Source organism: Saccopteryx leptura, chromosome 5 (genome assembly GCF_036850995.1).
Source record: "Saccopteryx leptura isolate mSacLep1 chromosome 5, mSacLep1_pri_phased_curated, whole genome shotgun sequence".
Taxonomy (NCBI): Eukaryota; Metazoa; Chordata; class Mammalia; order Chiroptera; family Emballonuridae; genus Saccopteryx; species Saccopteryx leptura.
The window spans coordinates 16,858,518-16,871,729 of NC_089507.1; the positions used below are offsets into that span (position 1 = coordinate 16,858,518).

The window sequence follows — 13,212 nt, forward strand, 5'->3', positions numbered from 1 at the left end:
CGCTGGCTTGAGCAAAGGGTCACTTGGTCTGCTGAAGGCCTGTGGTCAAGGCACATATGAGAAACCAATCAATGAACAACTAAGGTGTCGCAACGAAAAACTGATGATTGATGCTTCTCATCTCTCTCCATTCCTGTCTGTCCCTATCTATCCCTCTCTCTGATTCACTCTCTGTCTCTGTAAAATGAAATGAAATAAAATAAAATGTCTACTAAAATAAAAGTTCTACTAAACTAGATAATGACTGTATTTCAGTTAAAATCTAGCACCACTTGGTACAGTCTGTGTGGAGCATTAGTAACAGTAAGGGCTATGTCTCAGGCACTGAGTTAATCATTCACACATATTACCATATCATTAAGTCCTCAATCCTCTAAGGTGGCACCCACTTCACTTATGATGAGACCGAGATGCTAAGAGGTTCTAAATATGTGAGCTCACACGGTCAATAAGTCGCAGTGCAGAAACCTAACTGCAAACAAAATGAGAACTACCTACAAAATTCATCAGCACAATTTTGAAATGACATCTGCTGAAGAACAAAACAATACGAATCTATTTTATTGTCCAATACAAGATAAAGTGGTTCTTTTAGAAAAGATTAATTTCTAAGCATGCAACTTTCTATAGTCAATAGATCCTTTACAAAATGGTTGCTAGAATGTTAACTTCTTCCTTTATAAAATAATGATAATAATCCAGCCACTACCCCACCCCACCCCCATGACGATTCTCATTATAGGTATGACTTTTCTTGCCGATATCTAGGTAAGGTGATACTGATGACCAAATCAAAAACCAGGCGAATGATTTTGTGTAAATTATCTGTACTTTCAGATTTTATCTGTAGCAATGATTAGGTAAAATAATACAATGCACTGTCAATGATTTGTTAAAAATTTATTTCATGTCATAAATTATATAATTCATTTTTGTTTTTAAACAGTCTACACCAAAAAAGAATTTTGGAAAACATCTTTCTGTTTTGGTAAAACAAACAGGTCAGCAGGCTGAGGTCGGCCTCCATTCCAATGGCTAGAATCCCCACAATTACAGTTAAACATAGCCTTTCTTCACATTTCTCTAAAAGTTCAAGTTGATACCACTTGGTAAAAACAATGCAGTATAAACATTTCCATTTTGCCTACGGCCTTAGACTGAGCTGTAGAATATCAGGCGGGAAGTTGTACAGATATATTCCTGGGCGTGAACTCACCCTCTTCCATGTGTAAATACCATATGGTCAAAAGGAGCACGGAATGCGAAGGGAACGAAGGCACAAGAGGGCGCACCGGGCACGCCTTCGTCCTGTCATGTTAGGAATGGCCGTAAAGACATACAAGCAACATAATAGGACACAACGGAAGAGAGAGTTTAGGGAAAGTTTTCTTTTTTTACTGTTAACAACTATTTTAATTATTCTTATCTAATTATTCACAGGTTATGACACTTCTGAAATCACCAAACTTCTGTGTACACAAACTGGATTATTTTTTAGTTACAAAATAAAGTTGGCCTCATGACATGCACAAGATAACAAAACCATTTAAGGGCCTGGCAGGAATCAGTACACCTTTTTTTCTTTTCTTTTTTTACAGGAACAGAGAGAGATGAGAAGCACCAGTCATCAGTTTTTCGTTGCGACACCTTAGTTGTTCATTGATTGCTTTCTCATATGTGCCTTGACTGTGGGCCTTCAGCAGACCGAGTAACCCCTTGCTCAAGCCAGCGACCTTGAGCTCAAGCTAGTGAGCTTTTTGCTCAAACCAGATGAGCCTGAGCTCAAGCTGGCGACCTCGGGGTCTCGAACCTGGGTCCTCCGCATCCCAGTCCGACGCTCTATCCACCGCGCCACCGCCTGATCAGGCATGGTATCAGTACATCTTATAAAGTGGGAAAAGAAAAAGCAATTTTTATATGCACCAAATAAATATATATTCAAAAAAATTTTCTCTGAGTGTAGAGTGAATGAGACTCATTGGCGTCTGTTGCTGTTGGCAACTGTTGGCTATTTACTTCCATGAAAGAACACAGGAGTTTAATTCTCACAATGAGCTACTAATTCAACATTAAAGTAATGTCACTGTTTAAAAAAAATTACCTTTGTTTAATTTAAATTTTACTAAAACCTATCCTAGGCATATAGTCTAAAAATAAAAGCACACCGTATAGCTTAGGCCTCATTAAAGCTCTTATTATGGGGTGGCTAAAGAAACAGAGTTCTGTGCTGGGGCCAAATATGGAAAAAAATGAATTTATATTTAAATTTACCATTCTGTATATCAAGTACCTATTGGTTAAACAGAACTGTACTCAATAATTCCTATTCTAGAATTTCATTCAACTAACACAAAAAGCTAAATAAAAAGATTTATAGTGAAACACTGAGTTGCTAAGGCTGGTATCACCTATCATTCCCTGACAGAGTGAGAATTCATCAGCTGAGAACATAAGAGCCAAACGGAGAGCTGGATTTGAAAACCCTTTCCCCGCTGTGCATATAAGGAGCACATTGGGTAGTGACCTAAAGAATATTTTATGTTACTCAATTTTCTTTTCTGGGCAGACTACCACAGCTCAATGACTTTGAAAAACAAACTCCAAAATTCTACCTGATCACTTGAGGAAGAGCAGTTGGATCACAGAGAGAGAAGAGGTCATCTTAGTCAATAATTGGAAAATGTATCATCCATTGTCTCTCTGCCATAGTTCCGAGTTAACTCAAGTCGGTTATGAGGGTTACCAATTAGTACTGGCAATTGAAAATACACAATTGTCTGTATACATATTGGATATTTATATGTGGAAAGGGGAGGAGAAACAACACTGAGGTGGGGGCAAAGGCACGCCTGAACTGCCCAACGTCCCTTCAAAGACTCCGAGGACCCGCCCTGGCCGGCGGCCCGGCTGGTTAGACGGTCGTCCCTGGTGAGGGCACACAAAAGAATCAGCCACTGAGTGCATAAGTAAGTGGAACAACACATCAATGTTTCTCTCTCCCTCTCGCAATGCTTTCCTCTCTCTCTCTCTCCCTAAAAATCAATCAACAGAAACTCAAGAATTCTATGATCTCAAGGTCAAATTTAAACCATCAGGAACAGAACTCGAATTCCAAAACTTCCGAAAAGTGCTAATAATAAAAACGGCCACCTATTTTATGCACCAGGAATGAAATGTTATAACATATCTATCACGTGGGTACATGTAATTCATCCTCAATTAGATTTATTATCTCTCCGGCAGCCGAAGCCCGCCAGCCGCTGATACATCGCAGCTGGGACGGCGTGCGCTCGTCTCGGGCTCCGGCCTGTCTTCAGCTAACTAACTGACGGTCACACCCTCGAGCTCACTTGTTCTATAAACCGGTCCTGGCTCACGTGGAGAGAAAGTGCACTGCCTGCGCTCACACTGGCCACGTCACTTCACGCCCTCTCGTAGACGCTGGAGGTCCTGGGGACACTCTTCAGAGCTTTATTGGCTAAGTCGGTCCCAAAGTCACATAGAAAACATTCCGCTACGTTTTCCAAGCCAGTATTTACTCCTTTGAGATGAGTTATTAAAACTACTTTTAAAAGCAGATATTCAACATATTTGAACTCCAAAGATATAATCATTGAAAAGTAAATTTTAAAATATTTATAACTAAGGACTTTATCTCAATTGCCTTGACTTCCAAGGTTGTCAAGCCAGTGTCTAAGTATTCTAATTTACACATGAGCGGGAGCGTATCTGTCTGAGCTCATGGTGAAGAGTTTACACCATCAAATCAATACAGAAAAACACAACCTAAAATCAAGGCAGGATTCGCTACTGTCGTGTTTTCCAAAGGTTGCTCAATGGATGTCAATAAGTCAATATATTCAAACTGGTTTCAAAGGAATTCTTAGAACTTTTAATATGCAATAGGTAGCTTTGCAAAGTCCTCATTTTATTTGTCCACAGACTCCCTCACCCTGTGAGCACCTCTTAGGAGCAATGCTCCACAGAGCAGGTCTTGCAAAACACACCTTCACTACTTGGTGTATTCAGAAACTTTGCTGATTCCTCAGACTATGAGACATCAGTTGATAGCTTAAAATGAACAACAAACATAATTGTTACAGCTAATAGGTCTGGAATTCCAGGCTCAGAAAGTGAGCATGCGGGAAGGGAGGGGGCAATACACTCGTTTATCATACCTCGTCATTTTCACCTCCCTAGCAAAACATGCTCAGAGATACCACAGTTAGCCACTCGTGCGGAGGACTGTGCACAAGCTAACCAGCAAGGACAGTGGGATGCAGTTTTCACTTGCTCAAATGGAAAAACGCACAAGTGTCAAATAAACAACCTATCGTTGCCTATCTAGAACTGGTAACCTCGGTTAGTACTGAAGAGTCTCCATACAGGATAGTGAGATAACATTACAGAGTCACCTGCTCTGAAGCACTGTGGCATAATTGAAGTTGCTATGGGAAACTCGCCACTTGAGTGCATCTGCGTTACAGCAGCGCTTCTCAACCTCAGCACTGCTGAGACTTGGGGCTGGGTGATTCTTTGTTTTGGGAAGTTGTCCTGTCCACTATTGGATGCTACAGGCCAATAGCATCCCACCAGTCGTAATGACCCTAACCGACCCAGATGTTGCTTAGACATAAGCAAATCACCCCCAGTCGAGAACCCCTTCTGCTAAGAGAAAATGAAATCCTGCCCCTTGACTCGGCCTCCCGTTTTACAGGCACCCGGGGACTTACACACACCAGCAAGCATCTAATAAGGAGCAACATCAGAGAGCTTTCTAAATTCTGTGTGAGCAGAAACTTAGTGATTTGTGCATTGTAGAGGCTGGAAGGGGAGAAGCAGTCGGCACATTTCGAAGAGCACTGTGGTAATTTTACTGCCCTTATAATTAGTAAGAATTATCTGAAGCATAATGCTTAATTGACAAACGGTCTCACTATTAGAAAAATGCTAATTGTATATTATAACCTATTAAGAGTCATAATGACTGAGGCAGCATAATAAAAAATAATGCAACAATCATCAATGGCTAAATCAAACCATATTCTATTTCCTGACCAAACATCTCCATGACACCCTCAATTTTAAAATCTCAGGTCTTCTCTTTAAACTGTTTACTTCTATATCGCTTCCTCATTTTCTTTCACAGTATCCAGAAGAACCCCTTCACGTGTCACGAAGAAGAATCCTGGTATGTGTCGAGAGTTACAGATCCAGTTTTAAAAGCTCCACAATAGCCACATCTTTAGTTTTGTCGCAATCGTCAACTCCAGATGCATCACTCTCTCTATTTTGTTCTTTCCTTACTGTCTTTAAACACTTGTCAAGTCTCTTTATGAACAAGTCCACATCCTGTGTCTTCATTCCGATGGCCGATGCAGCATTGAGGTAGGCACAAGGGTAACTATTTGTATGCGACATAAAGCCTCTGAAAGTGTAGCCACTCACGGTTTGCATGGACCCAAGAGGCACAACTCTAAAATGGAAAAATTTAACAATTTAATATGTTTGGTGATGTTAGCATAACATTCATAAACCAAAGAAATCTGTGTTACTAGGCCTTACATCTACTTATTAGGAAGTTTGCTAGATAGTTCAGTAGGCTGCAGAATCATTCCGCTAAGACGAAGGCTGCCAGTTCCATCCCGGGCGGGGTGCATACAAGAACCCACCAATGAGTGCATAAATAAGTGGAACAACACATCAATGTTTCTCTCTGCTCTGTCTCTCCTCACCCTTCCTCTCTCTCTAAAAAAATCAATTAAAAATGTAAAAATAAAGTTTATAAACAGCCAAAAAATCATAGCCTTTGAAAAACGACTGTGTTAGCCTTAAACTAAAAATGTATACAATACACTCGATTTTACATGGAAAAGTGATCACCATTTATTTATCTCCTATTAAAGAGGCCCAAGCTCTAGGAATCACTAACATCTATACATCTTCTTCAAAGAGGTAAAAATAAAATTTTTTTGTACCAAATATGGAATCTGACTTCACATATATGCACAAACTTTAACAGAATGCTGACACTAGTAAGTCAAAACCATTTTGATTGCCATGTGTCACCTCAAATAATCAACAAACTAAAATTATATGTATCTGATCAGTGCTATGCAGTAAGAGTTTTAAGGCAAGGATCCAGAAGAAATTATGTAACTGCTTACAGTGGGGTGGTGGGCAGCGGTCAGTAATATTCAACAATGGCACATGCATTTTTTAAGCTTGATCCCTTTGGCATACTTGATATAAAAAGATTAATAAGAGTATTTTTTCTTTCAAAGAAGTCAATTAAGATCAACTTAAATGCCTGACCAGACGGTGGTGCAGTGGATGGAGCGTTGGACTGGGATGCCGAGGACCCAGGTTCGAGACCTCGAGGTCGCCTGCTTGAGTGCGGGCTCATCTGGTTTGAGCAAAAAGCCCACCAGCTTGAACCCAAGGTTGCTTGCTCCAGCGGGGGGTTACTTGGTCTTCTGAAGGCCCGTGGTCAAGGCACATGTGAGAAAGCAATCAATGAACAACTAGGGTGTTGCAACGTGCAATGAAAAACTAATGATTGATGCTTCTCATCTCTCTCCGTTCCTGCCTGTCTGTCCCTGTCTATCCCTCTCTCTGACTCACTCTCTGTCTCTGTAAAAAATAAATAAATAAAAATTTAAAATAAAAAAAGGTCAACTTAAACATAAAGACAAATAGCTTGACCTGGTGTTGCGCAATGGATAGAGCATCGGACTGGGACGTGGAGGACCCAGGTTCAAAACTCCGAGGTTGCCAGCTTGAGCGCGGGCTCATCTGATTTAAGCAAGGCTCACCAGCTTGAGCTCAAGGTCGCTGGCTTGATCAAGGGGTCACTCGGTCTGCTGTAGCCCCCCAGGCAAGGCACATATGAAAAGCAATCAATGAACAACTAAGGTGCCGCAACAAAGAATTGAAGCTTCTCATCTTTCTCCCTTCCTGTTTGTCCCTATCTGTCCCTCTCTCTGTCTCTCTCTGTCTCTGTCACAAAAACAAAACAAAACAACAACATAAAGACAAGTAGTGGCAACTATAAAAGCAAGGCCAAGAAAACCATTTTACAAGTGTCAAACTATGCTGTGTTATCCACACTTAGTTCATCAAGGTAAAAGCTGAACTAACTTAAGACTTTTTCCTTTAAAAAGCTGTCCTTTGATGTGAAATCTCTAACCTCTGGTAGTCAAAGAAATGATAGAAGAATGAGAAGAATACTTAGAACAAAGCATTTCAAGTCATTTTTCTCTGACATCATCAAATAAAAAAATGAAATTAATTTTTAAGCCATGTACATAAACAAGCAAAAAGTATATTCTTCAAAGGTAGTATGTACTTAGAAAAAACATTTTTTCACTTAAATTTAGTAATGAAGATGACATTTTTAACACCATTAAGTGATAACACTGAAGATTATATAACAAAATAAATAAAGACAAATATTTGTAGAGAGAGACAATGAACTTTCATTAATATATGTCTACTGAAACAAACAAGACTCATATATTCTGTGACGATTTCAAGTGTAGGCAGTCCACGGGGCACATAATAGACTTATAGATTCTCTACCTCATCATTATTTACTCCACAATGAATTCCCAAGGGTAGGTCAGCATATACGTGGGAAAACTATTGTTAAGAAAAGTACTTAATTAGAATCAAATTTAAAAGCCATATAAATCCAAGCCTCTTTTAAACACACTCACCTGGCTCCAGAAACCTGTCTGGTAAAAAGCATTGAGCCGAGCTGAGTAACAGCTTTGTCACAGTGTTCATCTAGTGTCTTAAGTGTCACAGCTGAAAAAGGAATAAGTATCCCCATAAGCTGGTTCACCAGCACAAGAATCACTCAAGAAACAACACTTAATAATGAAGACATCACTTTTTCTGTGTGTTAAAATACACACAACATGAAATTTACCATCTTAAGTATTTTTAAATGTACGTTCAGTGGTATTAAATACATTGATATTATTGTGCAACCATCACCACCATCCATCCATCCCTATAATTTGTATCATCTTATAAAACTGAAACTGTATACCTATTAAACAATAACTCCCAATTGTCTCTTCTTCCCAGCCCCTGGCAACCACCTTTCTACCTCCTGTCTCTATGATTCTGACTGCTCCAAGTACCTCATATAAATGAAATCATGCAGTATTTGTCTTTTTGTTACTGGCTTATTTCACAGAGACATTACTTTTTTATACACTGTCACATGGCATGATTTTACTAAAATGCACTTAATAAATTATAGTATGGATTTGTTTGTACATCAGACAAAAGTATGTTAATATAAGTTAACATACTCAGCATCAAACAGAATTTCTGTATCACCCCTCTAAAGAGTGGATTTTCCAATTAAACAGATGGAGCTATGACATGATCAATATGGCAGTTTATTCAAATTCAACCAGGTTTTAGGAACTTGTAAAATGAGAATGTGGGATATATTTCAGCATATGTATAAGACTAAGTAAGATCAACTTCTGCATATAGAAATGAAAATTATCTTTCTGAGGTTATATGGGTAAACTGTACTCTATTCATACCACCAATCACCTATAGTAGGTACCATTTCCTGAGGATGTACTTACCATACCAGAGAGTATATAATCTCAACCATTCTTCAGCAGTTTTGCATATGAGGGATCATGATCTCTATTCATAAATAGGGGAAAGGGACTTGGGGACTAAGACATGGCAGAACTGGGATTCAACCCGTACCATATCACCTTCTGTAACATCTACATAGATTATAGACCAGCAAAGAACTGACTGCGATGGGTTTTAGTATATATTCATAGTCAAATAGTTTTCCATGGAAGCGCATTCCAGAAAAAGGTTTTAGTTATCAATGACTATTTCCTTACTTTCCTCAGATACACATGAAATATGAAACATATTACACTGCATATATTCACAAATTAAAGGGATAATTATAAAGCTTAAAAGTTACTTAAATGCATAGAAGTCAATATTCATATTATCCTGTTCAGTAGTTCTTGTACTACATGACAAAAATACATAGTCCTTATACAAAAGAAATTATCATCAATACAGAATTCTCTTACATGGAGACTCTCAAGAAATAAAAAATACAATAAGAGCATTAAAAACAATATAAGAATAGCTTTAACATCTAATATTATAGTGTTTTGTTAACTGGTAGAAATTTTTAAATACTTACATAGAGTCCTTACTAGTGAACAAATGATTTTCATTAGAAGCAAGAGTTAAAGTATTATTTTCTGTCTAATCATTATAATACTTAATTCCGATTTGGATTCTTTCAGTTTATAGTTTTTATCTTAGAAATACATTAAAACATTCCTAAAGGCTAACTGAACCTTTTCAACTTACAAATTAATACTGTAATAAATTTAGAAATATCACTGTAACCAGAAGGAATTCATACTCTTTCTAGAAATACCACCTTCCTGCTGGGGTTGGTTCGGAAGTGCTGATTTTTTTTTTTTAAGGAAAAAGAATTACCTAAAGATATGGGGTTGTGAGGTGTATGCAACAGTCTTTCATTGTAGGCTTCTGACAGTTTCTTTAGTTGGATGGACAAATATGAAAACATTTCCTGCAATAACAAAATGTTACACTTAAAGAGAATCAAATAAATATGTATTGCAACTTGCTAAATTTAACAAGACAAAATCTGATCGGTGTAAAGTCTGTGATGCCAATTAAATTAAACTCATTCCTGTGCCCAAGGAGCAATTCTTTCCTTTGCTGCAATATAGGGAGGTTTAAAGTTGCCACAATGATCAGAAACCCACAGAATCTAGGAAAGGAAGGCGATGAACAAGCACACTTCCTGCTTTGGGGCTATTACGTATCTATCACAAATCCATCCTCTTTTTAGAGCCTCCAGGGCTATGAGCAGCTCGAGCCCAAGCAGCTGTCAACCTCTGTCCTGGAGCACGCAACACATTCCAAGTGACTTCCTCTGCCTCCTTTCCTCACCCTCTACAGTCTGCTCTACACACAGAGGCCAGAGTGCTCATTCAAAAGCATAAATCAGATCATGCCCCTCCCAGTGACTTCCTTCAGTAAATATATAGCGAAAAAAAAAACAACTCTCAATCTATAAGGTCCCAAAGGATCTGGCCCAGCCAACAAGGCCAACTCAGCAACTCTCATTCCCCCACTCACTACGGCGTCAGCCACGCCAGCCTCTTTTCCAACAGCTGAACGCGCCAAGCTCACTCTATGTGAGAACCTTTATGCCTACGCCCCCTAACTCGGAAGCTCTCCTCCCAGGTCACTCCATGAGTGGTCCCTCTTGACACAGACTAAGGAGACCTTCCCTTACCACTTCCCTATACAAGCAGCTCTCCCACTGGGCCCACTCCCAACTCTCCATCTCACTCCAACGCCATTCCTCGTTTTGGTTCCTTCACTATACTTATCACAATCTGAAATGACCCCCTTTATTTGCTTAAACAAATATCGCCTATGACAACCTACGAGAATGGGGGGAAATAAAGCTCTTGAAAGGAGGAGCTTTGTCTTCCTCACCACTGTTTTCTCAACACCAAGAAAACTACCAGGCTTTTAGAATGTAAGTAACTTAGGAAGAGATAGTTTAAAAATGTATTTCTTTTAAATCATATATATTTAAAAATAACAATTCTCTAAACTCAATTTAAAAGCTATAACAAAAAACTAAAAATTACATTTATGATCCTACTCTAGAAAACAATGTATATCTAATAATAAGAACTCAAAAGATGTAAGTATGAAATTTCATGTGTACATGTTAGAAGTGGGAGTTCAACCAAGGTTACAAATAAATAGTAAGCTGGAAACCATTTGACCTAAAATTATACTTTGTTTCCCCACAAGTTCTTAAATCTGCCCATTGATCAAGGCATTTGCACTGATCTCCTCCAGCCATGGTCAAAACCTATAAACTCTAAAGATATTCCTAAAAGCCAAGGGCCAACAGAGTACCCCATAGTGGAGGCAGCAGGAATGACGCTTCTCCAATAACAAACCACAAAAGCTGCTTCAGTTTTCTGTAAGCTACGGGTTGCAGAGTCCGACCCCACACTGACCTGCAGAATAGCTTCTTCATGTCTAAAGCACAGGAAAGACTAACTCTATCTTTTGTTAGGTAAAGATTAAAAGAAGAGAGAAAAAATCCTACCAAGTTTATGAATTATTAATGAGTCTACTGAAGACCACAAACATTTTTACCCTTGTTGACACAGTATATTTTATATTCTGAATAAAAAAATTTTCAAATTAATTGTTGTACTTAAATTTTTAGGTGATCTTCTAAGATCAATCTCAGCATGTCAGAATTATGAAATCTTAGATGACTAAAAGAAATTGACTCTTTTATTTGAAAAAGTTAACATACAAATTCGTGATACTTTTTGAACCTATGAGTGTTACTGATACATGTAATAAATCTTTTTTCTTTTGTCATTTAAAACAAAGTGTAGAGAAATATTTAGAAAGGTAAATGTTATCACCGGAAACAGGGGGAAAAATAAAGTTGTGGTAGGCCTCTTTCTTGGACATATAAAGACTCCTCCTTATTCAACTAATACTTCAATATTCACTTCAGAAGATGAAATGATAATCAGATGGAATACAGAAATAAGAGTACAATCCTTTAGTACCACACCAGTGTGTATGAAGAGCAGAATTCCTGGGCTTCATTTATAAACTGTCACCTATTGTACTATAAAATAACTAGGTCACTAACTTCAATGCTCTGCATGCTTTTTTAAAATCACATGTTAATTTGGATATTAATTGCTGATTTTTCTCCAGCTATATTATAAACCCAAGTATTTTTTTATGTTTACTTTATTGATTTTAGTCAGAAAAGAAGGGAGAGAGAAAGAGAGAGAGAGACAGGAACATCAGCCTGTTCTTCTATGTGCCCTGACTGGGGGTTGAACTGGCAACCTCTGCAATTCAGATCAATGCTCCAACCAACTGAGCAGTCCAGCCAGGGTACAAACCAAACTCTTAATCTGCACCTGTCTCGCTTATTCTCATATGTGTCAACCTCTCATAGGCAGAAACAAATCAGATAGCCTGAAAATGCCTTTTACATTCCTATGTTTCCCCCACCCCAGTAGTAACAACCAAAAAACGTATTTCAGAGGCGAGGACCAATTTAAAATAGTATTCTATCTAGAATGGCTGCCACGATAATCACCACTGTGATTACAGTCGGCCCTTGAATAAGACAGGTTTGAACTGTGCTAGTCCACTTATATGCAAATTATTTTCAATAAGCACAGTTGACCATCTGTATCTGTATCACAACTGAACCAACCATGGATCGAAAAAAGGGTTTCGATCTATAATCCGGAATCCATGGATATGAAACGCCTCCTGTTTAAACTGCTCTATATAATTTTATATAGGGACTTGGGCACCTGCAGATTTTGATCTCTATGGGGGGTCCTAGAGCCAATCCCCCACAGACACCAGTTTGGGGGGAGTCAAAAGTTGTTCACCCAATTTTTGACTACACAGGGCGCTGGCATCGCTAACTCCTATATTGTTCGAGTCAAGTGTACACAATTTCTATTCAGCCATTTCTAAAAAGAGAGGAAATGTTTCCTTAGTAACACCCCTAGATAGAGCTTTTAAACTTACTACTGCATATGTGGCTATTAAAAAACTGAGATTTTTTTCTCCAATGTTCAATTTCTAATACTTTAACAAATTAGTTTTACCAGGGTTATCAATCACTTGCTAATGCCACTGGAATTCAGTTTTAACTGTAGCTAACATAACATTAGGATAAAAGTCTTTAGATAATAAACATCATACTAAGGTAACTAAATCTCCTATCACTTCTATGGGAGTAATTAGAGAAAAAAGAAAATATTTGTGAGTCAAGTTCACATCCATCTGCAAATATTTATAGTATCTCTACTCTGTGTATAGGGTTATGATAGGTAATCCAATAAGCAAAAAAGCTTAAATTATCTGAAAACACAATATACTGAATCCTACAATATTCCACCTATTAAGGTCCTAAATGCTTTCCCATTAAAATTACTACATTTAAAATGTATCATCTAAGAGATTGTACCACAACTTCCTACACTAATACTTAGCTAAGCAGTTTTTTACCTGACATATTAAAGGCACTACAGAACCTGCACTATATTTTTGCTAGAGTTAAATCTATAACTGACATTTATTATAAAA

At 38.1% G+C, this 13,212-nt stretch overlaps 1 protein-coding gene across 1 annotated transcript in view; it reads right to left on the minus strand.

Annotated features, from left to right (window-relative positions):
- Positions 1–893: 893 nt before the first annotated feature.
- SEPSECS (Sep (O-phosphoserine) tRNA:Sec (selenocysteine) tRNA synthase) overlaps positions 894–13,212 on the minus strand; it is a 41,460-nt gene continuing 29,141 nt past the window's right edge. The window contains exons 9-11 of the mRNA XM_066384791.1: positions 9,511–9,604; positions 7,719–7,809; positions 894–5,476 (exon numbers count right to left, since the gene is read on the minus strand). Of these exons, the coding sequence (XP_066240888.1) occupies positions 5,206–5,476; positions 7,719–7,809; positions 9,511–9,604 (456 nt within the window). The 3' untranslated portion in view covers positions 894–5,205. The remainder of the gene's footprint in view (positions 5,477–7,718; positions 7,810–9,510; positions 9,605–13,212) is intronic.